General features: G+C 37.6%; 1 protein-coding gene across 2 annotated transcripts; it reads left to right on the forward strand.

The window, feature by feature from the left end:
• The first annotated feature begins 693 nt into the window (after positions 1 to 693).
• Positions 694 to 21,971, forward strand: LOC145470877 (uncharacterized). 2 transcript variants are annotated; one of them, XM_081454756.1, is made up of 13 exons: positions 694 to 1,389; positions 4,990 to 5,159; positions 6,466 to 6,560; positions 7,491 to 7,580; positions 10,616 to 10,717; positions 11,660 to 11,726; positions 12,184 to 12,278; positions 12,594 to 12,781; positions 13,190 to 13,296; positions 13,778 to 13,916; positions 14,171 to 14,454; positions 16,886 to 17,080; positions 18,387 to 21,971. In XM_081454756.1, exons 1-13 carry the CDS (start codon positions 1,355 to 1,357, stop codon positions 19,364 to 19,366), a joined length of 2,547 nt encoding a protein of 848 aa, XP_081310882.1. In that variant the 5' UTR covers positions 694 to 1,354; the 3' UTR covers positions 19,367 to 21,971. The 2 variants fall into 2 exon arrangements, with proteins under 2 accessions (XP_081310882.1, XP_081310883.1); XM_081454757.1 differs by lacking the exon at positions 16,886 to 17,080 and having other exon boundaries at positions 711 to 1,389.
• The last annotated feature ends 5,350 nt before the right edge of the window (positions 21,972 to 27,321 follow it).

Here is a 27,321-nt window from a genome sequence, read left to right on the forward strand (position 1 = left end):
GAAAAAGCTTTCATCGGGTAGTACTTTTATTTTTAGGTTTATTTGCCGGCTGTGACTGGAAGTTCTCCTGAATTTTGAAAGCGCTCATTCAATTATTACACGTCGGAAGTACATTCGCTCAAAAACTGATGTCTGGACTAAAAATATAATAAATTTTAACCGCTTGCTAACAGCTTGCGGCTGACCGTAAGGATAAGCAAAAACTATCAGCTTGAAAATCATGGAAGAAAAATTAATATTAAAAGTTTTGGAATGAGAACGATAAGAATTAATTCGTGTTTCTCTCCGAAGCAAGTAAGAAAGATTCTGGCGAAACTTTAAATGATAATACGCGGCAAAATATACCACCTGCCGCAAAGATATGAAAAGGCACAGAATCTAGAAAGAACATTTAGAAGATCATATTCGCCCTCACGGTGACGAGGCTCCCTGCGGACATTTTTGCTAATCAAACTGTGCTTTAGCTGTGGTTGGCTATTACGGCACAATATTTCATTCACTCAGCCAACAAGCTGATGTAGAATGCTAAGCTGCTGTCAAGGCTAAATTTCATAAACTCTCTTTATTCTACCCCGCTGCTTGGTATACAATTCTTTCGCCTTAAATGGTTTTGGAAAGTACACAACGAAGTCTGAGCGAGTTAATTGGTCAATGTGCGTTGGGTTCATCCGAAAATGCTTTATTGGGAAAACGCAAGCTTTCCACAGAACTCTTGACAAAAGAGTGTTTTAAGCACTCTTTACTACTCAATAAAATGCAAAGCGTTTTTCCCTTTTGCCACTTTTGTGTAGATAACAATAAGTTAACAATGGAAAACGTTCAAGCATATTGTGTTTTCACTGGGGGGCGAGGCGAATTATGGACGCCGAGCTAGTTGGCCTGGGGTTTTGAAGGAAATCGTCCAAATGTTCAAGATTGTGCATTACATCAACTGGAAAAAGTTTCACTATTTGGAGAGTTCAGAGATCGAAATCACATCTTTGTACTTCTTCTCACATATGCAAATGTTTCCTTGTGACGTTTTACGCAAGGAGTTTGGCAACTGACCAATCAGATTGAAGCTTATTGTGTTAGTTCTGCACGATTTATACTTGTCATGTTCGTGGTTCGAGGGCGATAGGTAAAATATGGCGGACATTTCTAAACTTAGTTACGTCGAATAAGCGCTGTTTGGTGACATAATCAAACACGTTTTGGATCAATATTTCTTTGAACAATCTGAACGCGTTCAGGCAACCAGAAAGCGCTTATAAAGACCGGCAGAACACGCATCGAACGTGACGAAAAGAACATAGTCGAAGACGATTTCGAATGGCGGCGCGGTGATTTGTAATTGTCCTTTCCAGACGCGAACATGAGTACAGCAAAAAGAAAGAGGCGCACAAATAGGTAAGTTTGTTTACAATTTTTACTTTTCTTGCCGTGTTTGAGGGAGATACGGCAATAGGAAATGGAATTTGTGATCCGTGCGGGACAAATCGACAATAGTGTTATGTTCGGCTGCACGTCGAGAGCCAGTGTTTCTTTTCAATTCTTGATCGCCTGAAAAAACAGTTAACTCGAATTCTTGCCGATTGCCATACAAAACAGAAAGATGCTATTATCAGTAAGGTTGTTCTGTTATTTAATCTGTTCGCTCCCGAGTGGACTTAGAGCGTATTCTGTTCGTCCCAGTATCGACTACAACTCTACCGTAAATGTATACCCGAGCTTTTTCCGGTGTACACAATTCCGAATTCTAGCTTTTCAAAACTCGTAGCTTGTTCGCTCCCCGCGAAGCGCAAAACCCTAGCTCTTCTCAGCAATGATATAAACAAACCCACCAGCCGGCAAACCGCGTTAAATTCGCCGTTACGAGCTAGAAAGGGTGGCAGACAAAATTTGCATTACTTGACAGAGTCTTACAGACCGCGCTGCGCCGGCGAAACCCGTGAAATGGACAACATTTTATTTCGTTCCTGGTGATTCACTTGAGCGTACTTTGCTTCAAAACCTGAATTGCTGGCAATCTTGATCGTTTTACCTTTGAATAGTATTCTATCTTGGTGTTTTTGCCTCGTTAGTTTAAGCTTATATTCGATGCAACACTGCAGATAAAGTGCTGTATATCTAATTGTGACCTTTGACAGGAACAACATAGCTTCACCCGTTTAAAACTTTGAAGCGAACGTGGAAGTAAAAAAGTACGGTTGACTGTTTTATTGAAAGTAAATAACGACAATGTAATTTTCGTGCAAGATTTGTCTGCGGCCGATCAAAGAAAAACCATGCAAGCATTCTTCTTTGGCTAAAAAACCATGGGATGGGCTGATGGCTAGCTAGAAATTTTACGAGACGAATGCTACGCGCGTTTTTCTGTACACTGCTTTATTTTGTTCATAAATCGTTTATTGTAAGATCGTGGTAGTGATTTATCCAGACCTGCGAGGCCCACTGGGGTGAAGTAACGCTTTTGTTATGCGGAGTCAGTCCCGCCATGTTTGTCTTTTACGAGTTTTGGGCTGATCGTCCAATTTTTACACCCGATGCACGGAATCCTTTTCTCGCGTTCTATAAGTCACAGGAACATGTTTCTTACATATTTAGAAGCTTTAAACCTTTGAGAAACACTTTGTGACATTTGCGTGTGTGTTTTTGCCATATTTTGCATGCATCGAGTTCCTTCAACTTTCGTCTCCATGGTCATACTAATTTGCGACGGCGAGAAACAATTCTGGAGACGATCTATATTATTCCAAGCGTTTTGTTGCGGTTTTCAACAACCAGTGCTTGAATGTTGAGAACTACTCGAATTTTGTAACCGAAAAGAGCGATTTTAGAGTAAAATTTTCACAGATAGGGTGTCCATAACGAAAAAAAAGCGCGTAGACGCACAACTCATTGGACATTTTTCGAATGTTTGAGGCAATTTACATATTCAGGTGGCTGTCAAAATAATTCGTTTCTTTTTGTTCCGTGGATAATACACATGGCCCTTTATCTTTGGCGTGCTTCGGCTAATTCTTATGCAAATCGAGAATGGAAAGTTTTGGCGTTCGATGTTCATTAAAAAGGGAGAAAGGGATTCCGTGAGTCAAGTGTGAAATCGACATTGCCGTTCTCCACTGCAGTCACGGAGAAGTTTCCACATGGACTCGAGTCCTTGTTGACTTATGAATAATCGCTGTTTCAGCAACCTTAGGGGGACCGCTTGCTTAAAATTCTCTTTTACCTTGGTACTTTAAGGAAAAATAAACATCTTTTGTTATTTACTTCTCAAACTTTTCGACGTGTTTACGATTTTTCGTGTCTGAGAGAAATGGCTGCGGTTTGTTGGGTCGCCCTCTGAATAAGTGAGAGGTCGTAAAGCACACCACACCAGAAATAGTAGACGTATCTTTAGTTTTGAGTGTATTTTATGACGGAATGGAAACCGTTAGACAGATTGACAAACATCAAGGACCATTAATTAACAAGGAGGAAACACAAAATTTACATACACAGGGTTTTCGACTATTTCTGTTCAGTTTATTCTGATGTTTATCTCGTCGAGTCGCTTTTCAAATGGCATGACTAATAATTTAGCATTCAACAAGGGCCATGAATTACTGTACTCCTCGGATGAATCTTGAAATCACTTAATTTTTGACATGTTGGCAGAGTAAGAGAAAGTGTGTTGACAGATTTGGGCTGAAAGAATTTGAATAATGTAGTGAAGTCTTCAATCTGGCAGCCAAAAACTAATTGCTTTTTCGAGTGCTTTTGCCACTGTCTCCGATTTTGTTACTGTAGTTGTTCAAGCTTGCTTCCTTACTGTTTCATTAAAGGTTGTGTTCAGCTTCATTGTGGCACATGGGTACTACACAAACAAAAGGAAAACTTAACAACTGTATTTGTATGTCAAGTTTAAGCAGCTTAACCTCAGACCATTGCTTATCCCCTAAATATATACCTTCACAGTTGTCTGGACATTTATTTGTTAAGAACATTTGCTTCAGAATTCTTTTCATCCTCTCTAGAGAAGTGTCTGCGAAAAAAAAACTATTCATGAACGTTCATTAGCAAGCCCCATACCCCATGCACCTTAAAAATTACCTCAAGTAGTTGTTTTGTAGTAAAATTTCAAACCACAATCAATTAGCTCTCTGTTAGCCTTAACATCCTTGCCCTTTGAAATATTTCCAAGTGTAAAACTTTGTTGGTACAAACATTTTACAGACAAATTGTAACTTTCTCCTTTCCTTTGTTTGGTACTCCTGGTTTCATTTTGTAAGATAAGATGTTTCTCTCAGATAATGTAACCTCCCTGTGGGTAGTAATCAAAGGAATGATAAAATCATTTCTCTATATAAAGGTCTGAGCAAAAATCCAAAAATTTATGTCTCACATTTTTTGGCTTGCATTTTTTTATTCTAATTTTTTTTCCCAGCATGTTGACGTCTGAATCGTAAATACTGCTGTCTTGCATTGTAAATTCCACACTTGAGAACAAACAATCAATCTTTTTTTTTTTTTTTCCACAAACTGTTTGAAACAGCATCTCACTAAAGTTGATAGTCTCAACGTTCTATTGTCTCCTAGACAGTTTATGCCTTAGGCTGAAAATGAAATGGATTGGATGTCAGTAGTAATTGATTTTTTAGCAGTGATGTTGCCAGTTACATTTTAAGTTCTGTATTATACCATCATTCAGCACAACAGGAAATTGAGAACTTGAATGAAATCTAGGAAACACTATCTCCAGGTGTGCATTTCTTAAATTTCTTGAGTGTTCTGAAATAACAGAATTGTTTTGTCTTGGTAGTATAATAATTGCTTTGGCTTCTTCATATGTTTTAAGGGATAGATCTAATGAAGGGAAAAAAAAACAATTAAACAGATTTTTTCAAAACAGTGCTTGTAAGCAAATCAACGTGTTTGCAGAATCCAAATTGTACACGCGTGATATCAATATTATTAAGTTATTGTGAGTATAAGTTAAGTTAATTGTTGGTTTCGTTTTATTTTCAGTCTCAAGGGATCCTTGAATCCTTCAAAGCGACATCGTGATCGCTTCAATATTGAATTAGACAACCTTGCAAAATTGCTACCATTTCCACATGATGTGATCCAGAAATTGGACAAGCTTTCAATTTTGCGATTGTCAGCAAGCTACCTCAGAGCCAAGAATTTCTTCAAAGGTAGGTTTAGCTCTAATTCAAGGGAATTTTACATTTTCTAAGAATAATTGATGATGTTTTCTCTTCTGCCCAAATGTGCCTATTGGTAAGTTGTTGAATCAACTTGGAAAAAAACACTGGATGACTACCTGCCAAGGATCTGTGTTCCTTCCAGGAGGGGAAGCAATGTTTCCAGTTACTTCATTGTTTGGTTACTGGACTTAAGCTCAGCTAGCTAAATCACTAGACTTCTACAACCATCTACATAAACCTGTAGGGTGCAAAAAAAAAAACAACAACTTTCAAGCTTGTCCTCTGGGCAAGCTGTAACTATGAGTTACTACTGTACCCTTCGCATCAGGTAAAAGGTAGAGTTTGTTTTGAGCCAAGCTCTCTACCCTAAAGGAGTACATCCCAGTTTCCAAAGCATTAAGCAACTAGGAGTATTCGTATTTCCCCTGGATGGGATGCTAGTCCATCGTAGGGTTACCCCCCAGCATTAAATTTATATGCCTGTGGAGAGAGGCATTGTGAGAATTAAGTGTCTTGCCCACAAACAAAGAACACATTGCAATGATTCTGGCCAGCGATGTCTCAAAACCTGGCCACTTGTTCCTGTGTCTGACATGCTTGACTGTAAAATCCACTAACTAATCCTGGTCATAACTTCCTACGTTTATTGAATCCAAAATGCTTAACCTGAGTAGCAATTTTATCTAAGTCATAACTACATCAAAGCAACTGTGTAATGTAGTTAAATATTTCTTGCACTGAAAATCAACCCTACCCAGTGTATAGTATACACTGTATGTGCCAAAAGGACTTGTAAACTTGGCAAAGAATGAACAAATTTCCACATTTCTGACGTCATACCTGGTAAAATTACAATTGCTTTGTGTACAAACTTGTTGAAGGTCTGCTTCAGTTACATGGGGATCATCTATAGCATAATTACTGTGTTTCCCTAGTTAAGTTGTTAGCATTTTCCCACCAAGGAAGCCAACAGATAGTTGAAACCAAATAACTACTGTAGTATCCAGTAGTTGTTTTAATATTGTATCTTAATTTTGTGCTTAAAGAAATTGTGAGGTTATTAAAAAAAATAAATTAAGAAAAAATCCTTTTATGAAATAGTTTCTTACAATTTTTAAGTATGGTATCCAATTTTGTTTTCATGTGCAATGGTCTTCTTGTTCAGCACCTTTGAACGGAAAAAATAGCTTATTATCAAGGGTTTTTTGTGTGATATTGGAAGCTTCCTTTAATCCTCACGATTGTTCAGTAAACATGGTTAGAAACAAAAGTAAATACATGATGTCTTTTTCAGGTCAACAGTGGACGGAGGACAGTCAAGTGGGAAGACTTGCTGATGGGAATGGAGACTTTGAAGGAAATGGCATTTTTTCAAAACTTCTCTTAGATGTAAGTCCTTTTTGTGTGGATTAAGTGTGACTGTCTTTGTAGATATTTTGGTTGGTCGCTTGAGTGCACATACATGTAGTTCATGATCCACTCTTGTTTATTGTGCTAAGTGAGTCGTACCCTGGTGTGGTTGTAAACCTCAATTTTAGATTGAGATTTATTATATTCCTTAATTTAGTGTGTAGGCAGGTACAATATTGTTCAAATTTTTGTTTTTATGTGGGAGTTTCATTGTCGTCAGGTATTTAACTTGATCATTCAAAACTCTTCAATATTGCTTGATTACTGAAAAGATTGGTTGTGTTGGCTTGTTTTGTGGCTAGTTTAAGACAAACAGCGGTAAAAGGATTGATCATGTTGTGGCTAATAAAGTTCTCAGCATGCATGTGCTGGGGTAATCTTGTAAGAAAATAGTGTGTTCAAAGAGGATGCCTGAAATGATATAATATTGCTTGAAAGTACATGGGATAACTACAGTTAGACCCCATTAATTTGAACTTGGCTATTTCAGATTCCCCATTAGTTCAAACTCAAAACCATTTCCCTTTGATTTACCCTTCAGTTGTTTACTATCACCTATTTCAAACTGCTGCTATTTTGAACAATTTTTCATTTCCCCTAACAGTTCAAAATAGCGGGTTCTGTATGTAGTGAATGTATGATATGTGTGAGGCTAAAAGTTGGAAATAAATTCTGGTGGATGCTTGTATAAGGACACTGAAGAAGATCCATGGCAAGCTATTTTAGAGATGTTGAATCTATTCTGTTCTTTGATTTTATCCAAGAATTTGGGTACATGTATGCATTTTAAAACTAAAGAAAAAATCCACAAATTGATATATTTTTTTATCATCATCACCTTGTGGTTTCCTTGACAAAGATGTTCGTATTACAGTAATAGATGAAATTGATTGCTGTTGTATCTCTCAGGCCTTGGATGGCTTTGTTATCGTCCTGACCAGAGATTTTGAAGTATTCTATGCATCTGAAACCGTTCAGGAGTACCTTGGACTTGCGCAGGTAATGTGAAATCTCAAGCAAAAACAATCTATTGACAGAGATTACTTTGAAATTAACATAGTTGTCATGTAAAAATAACAATGGATTTCCAAATTTAGAGCTAACAGTTTGAAATGTTTCACCATGAACTTATAATTTTTTTTGTTTTTATAAAGGCAAAATGATTCTTTTGGTCTGTATGTTATTTGAAAGTATAGGTGGTAGGTAATGCTATAGACAAATAAATATCTGAAATTATGTTATATGGACTTGCTTGTGTTGTTGAGAGGCAATAATAAATTAAGCAATGCTCATTACAGATTATTAGTTATATGGAATGTAGACTTTTTCTTGCATGCAATTTGAATTATTTTTACCATAAATTTGTGGACTGTTTAATAAACTGAACTTTCCTTGGGAAAATGTGATAAAATGTTGTCTGAATGGGATTGTTTTCATTAAAGGTTGTACAGGCAACAGTAATCTTTGTAAAGCCTTTTACATTAACATGTTTATAGTTGCTGATTAATTTCTTATAAGGATCGTCATGTTAATACATGAGCTTAAGCAGCTGTTCTGTTTATTTAAGAACTGAAAGATGCGCATTTATCATGTTTAAAATTTTATTTCACATCTGTAATGGATAACGAAGGCATTTGTTTCATTTTATGATATTTAATATTTTAGCGTGATCTTCTCAAACAAGAAAGGTTCTTTTCTTTTCACACACTTTTTTTAACTGATGTGGGTATAAATACTTCTAGCATCCTGTTTCTAGAAGATTAATAATTTTGATTATGTTTGGAAAACCTTTTGCCCTTTAAGGTTGCAAGGTGATATTTGAGAAATACAATGCATTTTTAATAAAACAATTGACTGAAAAATTTGTGTGGGAACCTCAGTTGAATACTACTGATAGTAATGGGTATCGGGTTAAAAGAAAATATCACGTGCTGTAAGTTCTAAGTTATCCTTTGCGATAAGCTCAAAGTTAGTAAATGTGTACGGAGAATGTTTTACAGTGTATGTTTTCTGACTCTTGTTCATAAATATTCTTGCTTTCTATTTGAATTGATAGGTTTGTACTTTAAAATATTTAGCATTTTTGTCTCCTGAATGCATCCATTGTTTGGAAACATATCATCTTGCTGGTTACACCTTATTTACAGAACTCTTTGATATTTGCCTGGTTTTGTCTTTGCAAAAATAGTAGCAGAGACAGTTGTAAATAAAAAAAGGCTGAATTTAAATTCTTTTAGCAAACTGGTTGAGAATCTCTATGCAAACTGCTAGAGAGTTTGGGTCCCAAGTACCTATTTACCAGTAGCTCAATTGACCTTTACAAATTATACCAGTCTGCTAAATTTACTTGGTCCTTCTCTGTTTATTTGACCAGTGATCTTATCACACTTGAAATTGAGGAATTTGCACTTTCTATTTTTGCTAGTGATGGCCAACAATTTAATTGTTGAAGGACAGTGTTTTACGCCAACAGTAAACAGAAGTTAGTAAATAGGTACAGAATATGTTTTACATGTACAGTGTACATGTATGTTCAGTGACTCTTGTTCATAGATATTCTTGCTTTCTATTTGAATTGGAAGGTTTGTCCTTTAAAATATTTAGCATTTTTGTCTCACAAATGAGGAATTCAGGAATTCACACTTTCTATTTTTGCTAGTGATGGCCAACAATGTAATTGTTGAAGGACAGTGTTTTACACCAACAGTTTAAGGTTTCAAAATTGCTTACATGCCCAGTGGGAGGCAGTGGTATAATGTGTTTTACATGTGCATATCAAGAGATCAGATACAAGTCTTGCAGTTTTGACCTTGAAAATTCAGATATGATGTAAATGTTACAATGCTTCACTGTTGGTTCAAGCTGAAAACATGAATCCATTTAATTAAATAGTAAATTACCTCATGTGGTGTGTGCAAAGTTCTTCTGGTCAATTATTTAACTGAATATTTATATGAGGAATTGTTAGTTGGAAAAACACTTCCTATCACATACTGTTTTCTTTACAAAAAGTTTAGCTGGTTGTATTTCGAACCCAAAATGTCAGCTTACAGTGTGTCTCCTTGGAAACAACAGCCTTTTCCACATTATTGAAGTTTTAGCTGATAATTCATGAATTATTCTAGAAAAAGAGTGATTTTTTCTTTTTTCATACACTGGTAAATCTTAATATCCAGAGTGACCAAAGGGCTTTAAAAGAGATTTCATCGGAAATGAGTTTTTTGCTTTCTCGTCATAATGTGAAAATGTTTTGCTGTGAAGCACTCCTAGATGTCAATTATATGTTGGTTAATGGAATAATTATAGTTCTGTTTTGTCTGTGGTGACATAGAATAATGAACATGTTCAATGTTCACAGTTTACAATGTATGTACATATGCTGTACTAGCTGGAAATATTAGCTGAACAACAGATGTACACTTTGTCTGACTACATTTGTGTAGATGCTGCACAAACATGTTGTAAAACTCTAAGGATGTATGAACCACTCACTCCCAAATTTTGTCAAAATTGACCAAAATAGTCTTAAGTAATAAGAACCAGGTGACAATTACTGCTCAGTAAGTCTCATTTGAATATTAAGATAGCTGAAAGGTTTAATTATCCACAGTTTTATAAGTGAGAACTACCATTTAAATTCAACATAGCAAGCAACACTCATGAATACATGGAGCTTTCATTTTGTTGGTAGAAAGATAGATGTGACCCTTAGTGTGACATGATGAACATTTATTTAATTAAAATCATCTGACTGTTGTTCTCTTAAAGGAAAATCTTGTGTTTTTATTGTGGCCCACAAAATGGATTATAGAATCAATGATACCCTCACCCAAACAGGTTTCATCTGCAGATAAAAATCAGGTTTATTGACTTGAGTTATGAGCTGGAGCGTGATAGTGTTCTTGTATTATGTTAGAGTACTGTTCCTCGTTCAGAGGTGGATAAACCTGTTATCCTTACACTTCACTTTTGTTTGCACTTCTAGCAGTGTGGAAAAGATAAGAACCTAGGTCTAACTGTAGGTTATTTTTTAGGCAAGTGTTATTCATCAAGATTTCCTGAGGTTCATACATGTGGATGATCACGACTTGATCAAGAAGAATCTTCAGCCCTTCCCTGAGGACGAGGAGGAACAAGTAAGATGGATGACATGAATTTTTAGTGTTCAGTTAGTGTCAACAGGGCTGTGCTCTAGGGTGCGTGGATGCCACACGCAACTAACTTTAGCCTTTGGGCGTCTGGAAAAACTCTTTTTTTTTCATATAAGCTTAAGTGCTGGGCACCCAGGATTTCATGGTTAGGAACCTTTTGGCTCCTCATGATTTTTCTTAGACCACAGCCTTGGTCAACTTTCATTGCAACACATAGTGTATGGGTTCAACTTTTTTTGATTCATCCTACACAGAATGCCAAACATTATACCTTGTTTTGATTGCATTTCTCAGTTCTAACAGCAATATCGAGTATTGGAACCAAGAGCTCTACACTCAAAGTATTTTCTCTTTTTATTTCCTTTGCTGAATGAGCTCTTGAGTTGTTTACTGTGAGAGAACAAAGGAAATTTAGCATGTATTTTTATGAGGTTGTTTTTAGGGCGAAAAGCTGTTTGTGTATCAAGAATAAGTTTCAACCATGTTGAACTACACGAATTGGTTTAATAAATGATTATATTGGAAATTATATTACATTTTCTTCTTGTTTGGGAAGGAAAAAAGGGCTGTTTCTTAACAGATAGTAATCTCTTTCCAACCAGCCTTTCAAATAATTTTTCTGTAAATTCCTGTTGTGCCAGGGCAAACAATTTCTTTTCTGGAAGTTTCTTTTACATAATGCCAGCTTGTACTTGATTTTTTTCCTTTGGGTAGTAGGTTATATTGTGTGATAAAGAAAGTACTCCAGATTGTGTGACACAGTTCATTAAAAACAGAATGTTTTGATAATCAATATCTTGGTAATGCACGGAAGGAAATATATTGCGTTTAAAGTAAAAATCCACAGTAGTGACCGTTGATTCCTGAATCCTGACTGGTGATTTGACATCTTTTTGAACATGCTTTTCTGTAAATTTATTTATGCAGAAAATTAGAATTCTTGATGAGGAGAATGATGGGGCAGCTTCTGAAAGTGGCAGCACAAATAGTACAGGTAGGAAAGTTTTTTTTTTTTTTTTCAATAACAGTTCTGTAAAATGATTCACTTTCATACTGGTTGTTTTTTAAAAAAACATGGTTCACTTTTTAGGAGACATACAAATTATGGCCTTATCTATTTTTCTTTCTCTCTTTCTTTCTTCCTTTGTTTTTTTTCTTTTTTCATGCACAAATTTTCTAACAGTGAAAATTCACCCTGGGCTGTGAGTCCTAAGCTATTTTTTCCTTTGCTTTAGTGTGGAAAGTGTTTCAGTGCATAAAAGAGATCTTTGATAAAAGCAATGGCATTAGCCCAGGGCTCGTTTTTCCTATTAACAGCTATCAATCTGTGTTATGCGTACACCTACTACTAAACACAGACCATTTCTTTATTTTGGGTTTTTACAACTGATTTTGTTTAGGTTGCAACTTTTTCATGTTAGTGAGACATGCGATTGTATTCTCTTTCTCAGGAGATGACCAAAGCAATAACAATGCTGTGGAGACAGAGAGGTCTTTTGTTTGCAGAATGAAATGTATTTTGAATACAAGTGCTGGCTTCTTCAAGGTAAAATACAGTATGCACAGAAAAACACAAAATATGCTCTTTGTTAGTCCAATTAATAGATGTTGGTATGAGGCCTGATGGCATCAGAGTCTCCTTTCAGGAGTATAAATGGGTCCCAGCAAATTCAGTTACTGTGATAACCCTGTGATCAACTCGCATCCTATTCAGGGGAGAGTAGAAATATTCCTAGTTGCTCTGTGGTGTGGAAACCAGAGACAAATGCCAGCCTGACAGGCCACTAGACTCCAACGTAGATGATACGTACGATATTAAAATAGATGATTACTTTAATTAGTTTCTTATTATGCTCTACAGCCATTCAGGTGTAGTGGACGTTTGCGTGAGATGACACTCCCTGACAGTGAAAGAAGAGAATATGGACTCTTCATGATCTGTACTCCACTGGAAACAGTTTCTTCTTCAATGCTTGAGATTAGACTAAAAACGTCCCTGTTCTGCACCAAGAACCGAATGGATCTGAGTTTTATGGATATTGATCAAAAGTAAGAAATGCATCTTTACATTGATGTACAGAATATGTTTGGGAGAGAAATAATTATCATTCTTGTACAAGTGCATGCAAGATCATTTTAAAAACCTTAAACTTTAAGCCATTTTTCTGGCAACAAGCTACATTTTGGCATCAAGTTTACTAGTGTTTCCTGGAATTTTTTAACAGTAAATTTCTGTTGCGGAGTGGAAGGTATTCTTGCTTGAATGTTTGGTGGAACTTTCATGTACATTTGATCTCTTTACAATGGAGTCCAAAGCCTAACTTATTTTTGAAATTATACAAAATATAAAATAACCTGCTTCTTTGATGTATGCTTACTTAAGTCATTCTGTGGGCTTGATGACTTTTAAGCAAATTTAATTAAAGTTTTTTTTTTTTTTTTGCAATTTTTTTTCAGGGGGAGATCATTGCTTGGTTATCACAAGAGAGATATAGCTCTGCAATCCAGTTATTGTATGATTCATTTTGATGATATTCCCGTGCTTCAGACTCTTCATAGTGACTGTAAGTATCAGTGTTAAATTTGATTTGCTTAGATGTTGTCATTATTTAAGTCTGGGATCAATTTTGGCCAGTATTCTTTTGGCGAAATCTTGTTCAAGTCACTTCATTCTCATGTTACCAATCTTAAAGTAACAGAACTTGGCAAGGAATCCAAACCAATTTACAAACCAGAACCAAAGTCCTCTTTAGGGTCTACTCAAGAATTAGTCGATTGTGTGTGCCCTCATCAACTATCACGCATAGAAATTGAGAGTGAGTAATTTAACTTTTTTAGTCATGCAAAACTTTATCTAAATCCTCTTCACAGACACCACTGGCCACTTGTTTGTTAACAGCCCCACAATGCTAGGCTACTCATTATCTACAACAGACTAGATAGTGGGTAGTGTAGCCAACTAAAGAATGGCATTCGTGATAGAGGGCTAGTAGATTTATACTAAAACGCAATTATAATTAATTATTATAATGTTGTTTCTTATAGTGATGGGCACTGGAAAATGTCAGGGAACATTTCGCATGCTGAACAAAAACCTGAAGTGGCAGTGGCTCACAGGGACAGCACAGGTTGTCTTCAAGGGAAACGAACCTGATTTTATAATCACAACAAACAGGCCTCTGAGGTAAACATTAAGACCTATTTTTTTAAGCAATGTCAAGCATACACTCGGGTAGTGATAATAGAAGAAATCCTCAACTGGGACATTTGTTTTGTTGTACCACCAACTTCTCCCATCTAACATGAAAAGAAAAGTGTAGTAACCAGTATGGAGAATAATTATTGATGTTTTGAACTGATATTGAAAGGCTTACTATTCATTTCAGTGATCTGAGTGAGTGGCCATTCTAAATTTTGATTTTTTTTTTTTTTTGCTAGTGAGGAGGAAGGTGAAGAAATTTTGAGACAGCGAGGACAATTTCCTGTGTTACCTTTCACGGCAAGTGATAGTGGATCACCCAGTCCTCGGAGTCCGAGAAGCCCAGGCAGTGTTAGCAGCTATAGCAATGGTGGCAGTCCACATCCAGTTGGAGTACCCTGGGGAGATTTCTCTGCCACTGGGAACTTTAAATTCCCAAATATGCCACACAAGTATTCTAGCAATGGCAGAGTGAAGAAAAAGCCACCTGCTTCGGAAGGAATCGCGAAATCTCCTGGTAGCGGTAAGTTTTCCTTTATTTCTGGTTCTTGCTTATCTAGACTCAAAAAAATAAGTTTAATAATGTACTCCACAGAGATCGCTCAGTGTTTCAGACTAGTTTTTGATAAGTTTTCAATTTTTTTTCATTATAGCAGTAAGTCATGGGTATCTTTAGAAGCAATATGTTTGTTTAAATCTTGGAAGCCTTTCTTGGGAATAATTAATTGCTTATGAAGGAATTTGTCAGGTTTAAGAATTGGAGCGAGTAGATATGTTGTTTGCCTCTCTTAAGTGTTGCAGGGTAGTTGTTTAAACAATGCAAGTAACTTATGTGGTATCAGTGAAACAAAGAGAGTTTTTTTTTCTCAACTGGTGTATGTGACAAGGTGACTTGCAAAAGTCTTTGATCGACAATAGAAACTAGATTAAACGTTATTTTGGATGGAGTAGGGTTTCCATTTGTTTCATATTACTACAGAGTTGCCAAGTTTTTGTTACACAGTGGAAATCCAAATTAATAGGGTCACTAAGGGGCCATGAAAATTTGGTGATATTCATGGTGGCCATATTAACAGGGTAGGGTCAAATTTTATTAAATGGTCTACTTTAAGTGAAGTCGTGACAGATCTATCACAGTTGTATTTCTTAACATCTGTTCTGTAATGAGCATCTGGAATGCAGATGTAACTTTAGAATTTAACTGAACCTCAACCGGTACATATGATATTAAGCGAGGAAATATGAACACACCTGTTTTGATTGGTCGTTTTAATTCACTGAAGGGTAAAATTATAATGGATTATACAGGTCGGGATGTGGCTGTTATCCGTATTAACAGGGCAACTGCATGAATGGGTTTTCTTGTAAGAAAATGTATGGGTTTTTTGCTGGGATAAAAGGAAAGTTACCATAATAGTGAAGAACCATATTAACAAGGTGATCCTAAGGCGGGGTTCCACCGCACAGCATATTTGTATGTAAAATTGCACCGCAATGTTGTGTGGTTTGAAGTCAGTACTAGTGAGTAATGAGGCTGACAAGGATCGTGTTCTTTTGCATGAAGCAAGTGAAGTTGTTAGCGTTATAGACTAGCGACTGTTCAAATGCACTGACCTGAAAAAACAACATACTAGCTTTGGGTAGGGGGAGTTAATTTTGTCAAAAGTTACAGTTGATGAAAAATAATAGCACACAGAGGTGTGCTATTTGCCCAACATATACACAGTTGCTAGTGGTTTGGAGAACAAAGGATCTTTAATTACATTCTGGTTAATGTTTGCCCTGTAAGTACCTTGCTATTATGCCGCCCACCCCCCCCCCCCCCCCCCCTATTGCAGCCATGTGGTAGCTGAAATTGTAGCATAACTTATGGAACTTTTAATGAAAGCAGCTTCTGCTATGGCTGACACCAGATTGCGGTGTTAGTTGTGTGGACATTTAGGAACACAGTCAGGTCTTCTTTAAAACTCTTAGTACCCCTACCATAAAATTCTTACCCCGTTGCCCTTGAAAAAAGCAGATATAACAGCATAACAAATTGATGTGTGATAACCTACAATTGATAGCTTCCCACAAAGGGGAAGTTATTAACTTAGTTGCTCTGTGCTACAGAAATCTCATGGGCTCAAAGGCAAACTTGACTTTGATTGATAGCTCGTAAACCTATCAGCCTACACTCACTATGCTGTTGAATTAATCCAAGTAAAATAAGGACATATTTGTGACCTACCAAGCATTAAACTTTGCTAAGGTGGCTTATCATTAGCTAAAACCTTACACAATGGGCTGGAAAAGATAGCAAACCCTGTAAATTACCATAATTTTTGTTTGTTTGTTCATGTGGTAAATGCAATGCATTATGTGCCATCCTTCTTGTCCGCAGCAAGTTACAAGTGTAAATTTTATTGCTATGTGCTGCATCATCCATACATGCTGCCAGTCTCGCTGTTTTCTAACGGCGAAATGGGGATCAGAGTTGCTGCTGGTGCTGATACTTTAACTTTTCCCTTTTTCTTGAAGTCCCTGGGTCACTTTCAACCAAATTTATGTTAGAATGAGACCTGTCTAACTGAATGACAAATGTTTCTTCGGTGGAATGTTTTGTGTTGTTTCAAGTAACAGAGGAAGCAACACAATTAATGTTCCAAAAGATTGTTTCTAGCATTTACTATTTAAGGGTTTTGCCACGATTGTCTTATTTAACACCCTGCAAATTTGCATTTCTGTATTCCCATTTGCTAAATGCATCCATCTCACTTCTGTGTCTCAGCAATACACAATTAATTGTCCATTACGTAACAGGAGACCATTGCCAAAGCATTTTTGTGAGAACTTCGAAAGCTTACCATTTTTAGAGCAACACACACATGCACACACACTAAGGTACCTAAAAGCAGGACACTTTTTGCAAACCCACTCGGAACTTACTGTTTTTTTTTTTCTGTTATTGTTAGGTTCTCCTTCCCCCATGCAGGACGATTTGTACTCACCTCAGCACCCTGGGTCCCCATTTCCTGATGCTTTTTTAAGCTCTACCTCTTGTACTTCTGCACCCCTGTCCCCGCCCTTGCTGGACTTGGGTGTAGACATACAAGCGGAGCTTGAAAGAGAGGCTCCAGACCTAGACTTCGCACTTCTTGATCCACAAGGTAAGATGGACCTTGTGTTCCTCTTTCACTCTGCACTTTGTCTTCTCTCTCTTTCATGCTTTTCCTGCTCGCTTCTCCTTTCTTTCTGTTACATTGCAAGCTATTTGATTTTGATATTAACACCGTGCACCCCAATCAAAGATTAAAGTTCTGTTAATCCCTTTTAATGCTGTGTAACTTTACTTCTGGTATTATGCAGTGTAAATAGTATAAAGATAATGGTTAACCATAATACAAAGTAAGAGTAAACTTGGAATAAAGCAGTTTTTCAATGCCTTTTAAAAGTAATCATTAATGATCAGTTCTAGACATGCCTATGTCCAAATTGTCTGTAGCTAGACTGCACATTGTACAGTACATCACCACTCCCCATCGGCAACGCCTCTTGCATTTTGTAGATCTGGCTGTCGTGATTGTTTGTTGAAACACTGCTTTAATTACACTCACCAGCAAGAGTAACATCTGTTAATATTAACTGCAATTATCATGGAGTGAGGGAAGTTAAATGGGAGAGAGAAGGATAATTATAATAATGTTAAACCCATCTACTCACTGGCATGTGTTGTCTACTTACTAACGGTGTTGTTAAATTTGTTCCCCTCTAACACTTAACAAACAGCTTCGTAAATGTCAAGAACCACCTTGTAATATGTAATAAACAGTACCACATAAAACGCACTGCTCAACGGCTCTCATTTTAATAGTCACACCCAGGTTTCATCCTCATGTTGAGAGTGAACATCACCTTGTACAGCATAATAAACAGTACCACGTGAAAGTATTGCTCAATAGCTCTCATTTGAATGGTCACGCACTAGGATTTCATCCACATACTCAGAGTGAGAACCGTCTTGTACGTACATTGTATTAAACATTACCAAATGAAACTGTGGCTCATTGGTGTTCATTTTAGTGGTCACACACTTGGGTTTCATCCTCAGATGCCAAAGTTAGGACCACCTTGTGCAGCGCAACAGTCGGTACCACTTAAAAGTGCTACTCCATAACTTTCATTTAAATGGTCACAGGCGGCATCCACAGACACAAAATATCAAGCACTACAATAATTATTGACTATTCTAATGCCACTGTTGAATAGAGATGACTTTGAGTTGCATCATTCAACCATAATCTTCATTTCTAATTCATCTGGAAAGGTGTTCATAAAAGAATGTTTTCGGGAGATAACCTGCACGTAACACCATACAGAGTACATGTGATAACGTAGATTAAAAGGAGATTAATATCAGTCAAAATTGGAGGAGAATCTCTGACTTGAAGTTTCTGTTTTGTTTCTTTGAAACAGATTTGACATTAAATGATCTTCATCTTGAACCATTGGAGAATGTTAACGGCAGTGATCTTTTGGTTATGGATCCACCAACTTACGAAGAGGCCTTGTTGCTTGCTACAGGTTGTCTTTCACTTAGTAGTGACAACAACAGTCTGACAAGTCCCGATGGAAGTCAGCCCTCATTGTCTCAAAGCCCTCCAAAGAATCTCGAACACTTTTCACCAACACCCCAAATGGGCCCATCACCTTATCCATCGCCAGGACATCCTGCGTCACATAATTCACCCAGTGGTTTACCAACTCCTGACCCATCCCCTGTGGGGCATTGTAATCCATCAACAGCCAGAGTCAACATCTCCTGGCAGGGTATGGGCCAGATGAAAGTGTCCACTCAGCCTCTGCAACATTGCCAGCCTCAACCATCGCCACAAGTGCATTCGAAGTCGGCACTTATTTCTACAACAATAAAAAAGAAAGAGAGGCTTGAGATGTATGGTTCAAGTTGTGTCACAGGTCAACCTGCTAACCCTATGACAAGTCCCAGGGGAATGCAAAATGTTCATGGAAACTGGATGCAGCAGAATCAACCACAAGTTCCCAGAAACATGCCACAACAAGCCTATGACTGGAAAGCAGCACAAGCAATGCAACACAGTGCAATGCAGAATTTTTCTGGGGACAGAACTGCCACAGCCATGGCCCAGGAAAACCCTGTTTATGCAACAAATATGCAAGGAGGAAAGTGGGACAATGTAACGGTCCCTCCTCTCTTTGAGGACACTCTGCCAACTCTCGATTTTGATGGTGGTGTAGGATACATGAAAACAGGACAAAACATTGGAGGAGGTCATCTTCAACATCACAACTGGGAGCCACCTGTGGACATTTTATCGCCACCTTACCAAGAGGACTTTCATCCAGGATTTGGATTTCAAGGAAATCCTCTCCCTGCTACAACAACGCAAGGTCAAACAACCCTTGGATGGGGATAAGAGAGGTGCAAGGTAGCATTAAAGTAAATACTGTCCATAGATTCAACACCCAGGGTAGAGTTCCAGTCAAACCTACCAGTGGGCATTAGGGCAGTAAAGCCTGCATTGATTTGATCCCCAATTTTTCACAGTTTGTATTGACAGAAGGGCAAATTGAACTGACTTCAGAGCTTTAGCTTCAGAGTTGACGAAGTATGTTTCGTGGATAGATGCATTCCAGATTTCTAGGTGTTTTGTTCATGGAAAACAACTTCTTAACACAATGGCGATGGCATTAGAGTGTCATCTTACCAAATATTTAAAGAGAATGAGCAGTTTTGTACATTTTCTCAGTAGGGTTATAAGTATGTTAAATGGTACTTTCAATCAGGTTATAGGAGCCGAGTGCATTCATGGTATCAGTTATTTCATTGGCTCAAAATGTTATACCCTGAATGCCAATTTAGCAGTTTTCATCTGAAAACAACTATTTTGCTTAAGTGTAGTTGTTGGTGTAGCTAGATTTGAGGTACAACTTTTAGCCAAGTAACCATAATTACCCATTTCATTGCACTTGCAACAGTAGGAAATCTTAGTCTGGTCAGTTCAAATTTTAACGTGAAAAATTTAAAAATCTGTCATATAGTGATAGAGTGAAAAGTAAGGAAAAGTTCAAAAAGGTATGTGACTTAAGTTTCTAAAATTGATCGTTTTAAGAAATGAGCCTCATTGTAAGCTGCGTTCGTTAGTTTACCAAGTGAGCATGTAAAGACCTTTCCCAGCAACTGGTTTTTGGTGTCACTGTTGAGATTTGAGAGGCACATTGCTCAAATGGCGAGTGCATTGGCTCTGGATCCAGCTGTCCAAGTTCAATTGCTTGCCTGGGTCATTGTGTTGTGTTCTTGGGCAAGACGCTGTACTCTTGCAGTGCCTTTTTCCAACCTGGGATGTGAGGTAGTCACATTGGGGGAGGGGGCTAGGAATTCCGTGGGGGGCAAAAGGGAATCCTCTCCAGGGGGTATAGAAATTCCTTGGGGGCACTTGGTGGAACAAAAAACAAATTAAGCTCTAACAGTATGTGCAAAGTGTGTACCTTTTTGCAAAGATTTGAGACTTGAAAGCTCAGAGCTGGTTATTGTACAACTCGATTCATGTGATGTTCTTGTGAGGCTTTTTCTTAATTTGATCAAATTTGAGGACTTTTGCCCTGTCCCCTTTGAATATCAGTCAGTGTTGTCTCTGCTTAGAAGAGTATTGATTGAAACTATGAAATAAATCTGAGGATTGTCCAAGAAGGATAATTAAGCAAAAAAAGGATGTACTTTAACCACGCTGAGTCTTTTTCCAGTCATACTTCCATATGCGTCCCATTTGCCTTGTACATAGATCAAGGGAAATCATTCAGTTTGTACAGTTTCTTTTTTTATCCACATTTGGTTCAGTCCTTTGTACTTAACCTAAGACTTCATGTTTTTTTGCCATTTTTTAAAGTTTTCTCCTTATGGAAGGAAACAATTTTTTGTTTTTAATCCAAAAGCGATTGTGTTCCATTTTTTTTTTTCCGAATCAAAATTTACACTTTCAGCCCTGGCCCGCATTCTCAACCAAAATAAATTAATTTGTACATCAAGGCAATGTCAGTTAAGGTTGGTTGAAGGCATCCTTTTTTGCAACCTCAATCCCAGGCAAAGGAGACAGCCTTGGAACGAGGTTGCCTTTTTTCCTTGATTGTCCCTACAAACTGTGACGTAACAAGAATTTATTCAAACATTAGGGGGGTATTCCCGTGTACATACTTTCAATAGATTGTCAATATGGTTTAGTCTATTTGGTTTTTTTATCTGAACGCATTATCTTATTTAGATGAAAAAACTATCTGCAGCTAAAAGTAGTAATCGATGTGCGTAAAATTAAAAGGAGACTGACTTATATTGGTAGGTGAAAAAAGCAATGGACCAAGAAACCAAGCTCAAAAAAAAAATGAAATTCTAAAATTATGGAATTATTTCAAGTTGGCCAATCATAGGAGGTCTTTCACATTCAAAGTCAAAAAATTAATTTATTAATTAATGACTTGAAGCATCGTAAAGAAATATGGTTAGTCACAATTGAACATGATTGCAACACTGTTTGAATCGTAGAATCAGAATCACGGAATCATTTTTTTTTTTTTTTGCGCAAACAAATGTCTGGGTGTCGATACAAGGACACAAACTCTCCATACACGTTTGTGTGGTGCTTGTAAAGAGAATTTATTTGGTGGTCATTTCTTGCTTCGAGTGTGACCGGTCTTTTTTCAAAGAGAATACAGAACATGTCTCTAATAAGTGAAAAGTGTCAGACAAAAAGTATTGCAGAAGCAAGGGAAACAGTGTTAAGGCTGCAAAATAGCTCCAAGAGCTTGGTTTTTGACTGAAATTGTTATCACCTGTCAGTATATTTTTAAAATGGCTGTAAAATGCGATTTTAGTTTAGTGTGTTAGAAGCGGCCAGAGATCAAACCAAGGCTTAAAATGTAGAAATTGTAATGGATTATAGTAGTTTTAGAGTGCAGTACACGTAGGGTAGTTTGATCAAGTGACGGGGTTTGTCATTTGTCGCAAATAAACTGTAGCATCATCCAAAATGTGGCTTGTTTTTGTCCCAAGGGGGACTCCAAGAAAACTTTGGTGAGGACGTGGCCATGTTCCCATTTAATACCAAAATCTGCGATTTTCTCTAACCTCTTTGAGACCTGACCCTTGAATCAATACCCTGTTTCAGAGCTGCCTTACAGTTAGTTGCCTTGTCAAAGGCATTGTAAAGGGCCTTTGTTGATGGCCTCGTGGATAACGATAAAACATACTCAGTTCAAGACTACAGTACAAATACCATACCCATTGGAGACTCGATACCCTATTTCTGACCAAACCGGCTGAAAAACCCTACCCTTCAGGGCCGTACATACCTATATAGCTCATAAGAGGGAGTGCCCCGAAGAGGATGGGGGTGTCAACGTATGTGTCTTTGTTTTCCCAGAAGTGGACGCTTTCCACTATTTCATTTGTTTTTTCACACTTCCCAAACTTCTTGTCAAACACGCGGTCATTTGCGCGGCAAACGAAAGCGCTGGAAGGTGTTCGAATGTTGTCAAATGGTACAAACTCGTCCCGTCTCCGCTGAAAATTTGTCCTGTTCCATTTGGCGGGAAATTGTCACCTGTCTTAGTAAATGGAAAACCTCGGAAGTCTCCATTGTTGCTTAGTTTCCAGTACGAGAGATCATTACACGTCACTTGACTTCATTAGTTCCAGTGCTCCTTGATTGCCAAAGGTTAAGCTGTCGATGGTAGTTCATTAAACCTTACTTAAGGGGGCTCGATCGGATTATAGAATAATGATATTTTTCAACTGTGAGGGACTAGAGCACTACCCTAAAGAATCTAACAAAATCGAACGTTACTAGTGTACTGGAGAAATATGAGAGTTTCAAATGGGGTACATGTTCGTTTTACCAAGATCGATGTTACTATTGCAACATGATGACGCATACCCCATTTTACGAGTAATAAAACATCAGGACTTGGAATTCGACAGGTCGGGTAGTCGCTCTGTACATCAAGTTACACGATATCGATTTTTAACGCGACAGTCTTGCGTTCAAAATCGGCTTGTGTAACATCACCTTTAGTTAGGTTGGGTTCTTCTAAAAATTCAAAGCGACGCGCTAATGTGTTTGCCTAAGCTCTTTTTTTAATGTGTTCCCGCTATTGGTGATATTTTTGTGGGGTGGGGGGGGGGGGGGTTATGTATATAAGGTCAGCAGGAAAACCAATTGACGATACAACTGTGACTGATCTACTTCTAACAGAGGGATTTCCATCCAGTTGTGGTCCCCTTTACACTCACTTTACTTGCCGTCACACAAGAGCGTATTGTTGCGTGACAACAAGGGCCAAAACTAGATTGAAGGTTGTTTCTAGTTGATGATTTAATTGACACTTCAAAAAATACCTTTTACTCTTTCTCTTGTTCAGACCTTTCCACGCAGGCGCAGGGGTAAAATGCGCGCCAATTTGCTTGAAGGTGCGGAGGGAGTGGGGAGAGCTTGTGCCCGTCCATGGCCTCCACACTGATCTCACGGTGCTCGCCACGACTGCACCGAAGCCTTGTAAAACGTCAAGCTTGGCCCTTTGACAAGTACTTCGATGATTTAGATGAAGACGCTTTCAAATATTTAGGTACTTCAATGACAAGATAAAATATAAGACGCCGTGGGAACAGGCAGTTTTTCGAGCGTTCATGAATTGCATAGGGAACGCATAGTGGGGATCCGAGATTAAATGTATGAAGGAGGCTCAACGAATTTACAGCTATAGTACTGGGAGGAAACCCGATCGGGAACCGCTGGGGAACACACGAAGTCGCCGGCGGAACGCGCAGGAAATTCGACGAGGAGTAAGGCAAATGCACGGGCATTTCAAGGTAAACGTGAGAAGGAGTACGTTAGGGAACGCACATGATGGCGCGGTAAAATGACGGCGAGGAAACCATTGAAGAATCTGTAGTGAATGTGTTCGCCACTTCAAAAACGAGAAGAAAATGGACGGAGTCTCATCTTACAGTGGATTGTGGGACTGCATTTTCGTCCTCAGAGCAGGAGTGTAGCAACACTTTATAAGCTGCTATTGCAGGGCGAATCCGCGATTTTTCTTAGGAGGGGATGTACCATTGTTTTACGTCAACACCAATAAACCACATTTATTTTCAGAATACCAGTCATATTAGAAAGCTGCATGTCATCTCAGGGTTTTATTATTGTAGCAGCAATTTTAGGCGTAGGGGCGCTGTTTCTGTTGTTTGTTCTATTGTTCCCTTAAGGGTATCAAGCCATTCATTTGAGACCTTACGAAAATTGTTCGGTCACAGCGCCTAAAGATCTTAAGGAATTGAGTTTAAAACTCTTACGCAGAGAAATTCACTTTCCGGTTTGAATTTCATTCTTAATTCTCCGTAGCTAAAGAGGTGCTGTAATCAGTAAGAGATCAACTAATGGGTCCTTTCGGGAAAGAAATCAGTGTTGAATGAATGATAATCTTAGTCCAAGAAATTACCCCATCATGTTTCTCCGCAACCATCTTTCCCTCAGGCAAGACCCGACTTGCTAAGAGGGCCGGACAGGACAGAACAGAATAGGGAAAGTCATATTGTTTCTAGTAACAGTTTCATAAGCGCCTACGAGATTCAACGGAAATACATCGATTTTGTATCAGTGCCCTCCATTAAATGACAACAATTATAAAAAGTAAAGTTATACAAGAACCAAACGTTAAAAATGGTTTAATTAAAGTAGTTTTTTTCTTTTTTAGTTGGTTCTAGCTTATACCAAATTATAAGCTTTGATTCGTAGGCCATCGGGTCTTTACACAGAGGTATTTAATAACCTGCAAAAATCGACCAATAGCATCATCAGAAAAGGTTTATTTAATGAAATATGACGGCCGCGTAAATCAGTCTTTATAACTGTCTTAATAAAAGTCTAAAAATGCAAAGATCTGGAGTAAACTTGATATCTGTGAAGTGATACAATAGTTTTGCATAATTAAGAATTAACATTCAAGTCGTGAAAATGTGCGGCGACGTTTTTGTCATCGATTGGTTCTAGTTTGTAATCAATATTCATGACTAGATGCGGAATTTAATTTGCGTCAAACCAAACACTTGGTCAAAATATGAAGACGTGGATTTATGTGCTCCTGGTGATGTCGGATCTTGTTCTTCCTTCGAAGAAGTTAGAGCAGGACAAGATAGAAGTATTAAAATATTAATGGTGAGTGTACGTTTTAGCCTTTTTGATCTTCACCATACGGAACAATTTCTACCTTCCCAAAGTTAAGTTCCCGACCCTTCGCTCGCAATTTTCTTTGTCGAGTGGCACATAGCTTCGTTTGTTAACTGTAGATAGTCGTAGTTTTGCAAACACTGAGATGAAACGTTTCCGTGAGGGGTTAAAAAATAATTTTTGGCACGTTTTTAAGAGAATTGCGCTGATATTTCCAGTGTTCATCTCGTTCCGTCAGTTGCTCCGGGAAAGTTGAAAACCGTTACCACATGCAGCCGGTTCATACGAAATTTGGTCGCTGCTTGCCCTGGTGGTAATAGTGTATATTGGAAGCACGTTTTCTCGAGAAAAAGCTTATGTTTCTCTTTATTGTCTTCTTTTTAAGGAGAGGAAATGGCGAAACGGTGAAGATGGAATTTCCTTGGTATGACCCGGCGAACGAAAGAAGAGATTGAAACTCACGAGGAGTTAACGGTTATTCAACATTTGAGATGACAGCGAGATAAGAATTTTAATTATAATAACTTTCGATCAAACTGGTGGCAACATATTTGAAGCTTACGTTATAAGGAATAGTTGTGGAGGTTTTTACTAGTAGAGAAAGTCGTGGTATTTATTTGTTCCGAACGACTGATCTATTTTTCAATAGCTAACCTTCGGCCGTAATTAATATGGTATCTCGATTCTGGTAGCCACCATTTTGGTCGACATGATTTCAGGAAATATTTTAATAAACAACGTTGAGTATTTACGGTGGCACTGTATTTGGCTAAACCATCTAAACTTTTCTGATCAAAACGCGTACGTCTTATCTCGGAATTGATGATATAATGTAACAGTAGGTGGGTTTCTTTAGGCAAAAGCAGATTTTAAATGGCATGTACGGCAACGAAAAAATCTATTTGGCAGCAAATTAACTCTATAACAAATAAACAGTTTATGCTTTCCAGATCGAGGAAAACCTCGAAGTTATATTCACTGTTTTTTCGCATGCCTGTAGCGTGAAACAGAAATAAATAAATTTTGGAACAAACGAACTTATTCTGTAAAAAAAAAATTTAAATTGTCTTGTTTTTTTCAATATTATCTTCAAACGTAAAAATTCTCATCGATTAGAGCCTCAAATTCAAACTGAAATAAAGCAGAAAAATGCCAAGACAATGAAAATTCGTCTTGAAGAGTACATGAACACGCAATTGTATTATGAAATTATTTGCAAAAATGTTCAACAATCTGAAACACACTTATAAAAACAAATATCTAGACTCTGGTTGAAAACTTCGATTGCAAATTACGATGAAGATTTCTAAAGATCCGAGGTATTCCAAGCCATCCGAGGTATTACAGAAATTCCGGGGGTCACTCGAAGATTTCCGAAGACTTCCGAAGATTTCCCAAAGGCAACGAAAGTTTGGGCAAATTTCTAAGAAATTACAAACTGCTTTCAGAATCGTATGATTACCTAGAGTTGTCTTTCGCTGTAAATCGAAGCTCTTCTTGCAGCCATTCTACCACTGGTTATTTAAACTAAATTGCAAATGTCTTCAGTTTTTGAAAGTGCCACCTTAATGACAGATCAACGCTTGTTTATAATTAACCTCTAGATATCAAAAGTTAAGGCTTCTAAAATCAATATCTGGTTTATAAAAGGTGTTTTGAAAAAAATAGCAGAGAGGTTCAACAAAGTGATAAACAAAATCATCGACTAAGGAGATGTTGTCTTGATGTGCAACCAAATTCTCAGAACTTAAGTTAAGACCAAGTAAGGCAATCGTTGAGGAGAATTGATATTTCCAGCTTTAAAGTACGAACGAGTCCAGAATCGCCGGAGGACAGCTGAAAATGTAAAACTTGTTTCCGTAGAAGCTTTAATATTTACAAATCAAATTCGATTTTGCCATCTTTTGTTTTTTCAACAATTGTCAAGTAATGACCTCACTAAAAGAGAACCTTCCGCGTGCAACTACTACGCAATACAGTTAAAACTGATTGGTTTTATTGAAGATTTAAAAGGCTGGCATCAATTTTGTAAATGTCATAACCAAAACTAGAAAGACCAGCAACAAATTAAATTTGTTAACAAGGATGATAATATTTGCATAAGAATTGGTATTAAAAACGTGCCTTGTCATACAAAGTTCTCATGGCGCCTTTGC

This window comes from Orbicella franksi, chromosome 15 (genome assembly GCF_964199315.1).
Source record: "Orbicella franksi chromosome 15, jaOrbFran1.1, whole genome shotgun sequence".
NCBI lineage: Eukaryota > Metazoa > Cnidaria > Anthozoa > Scleractinia > Merulinidae > Orbicella > Orbicella franksi.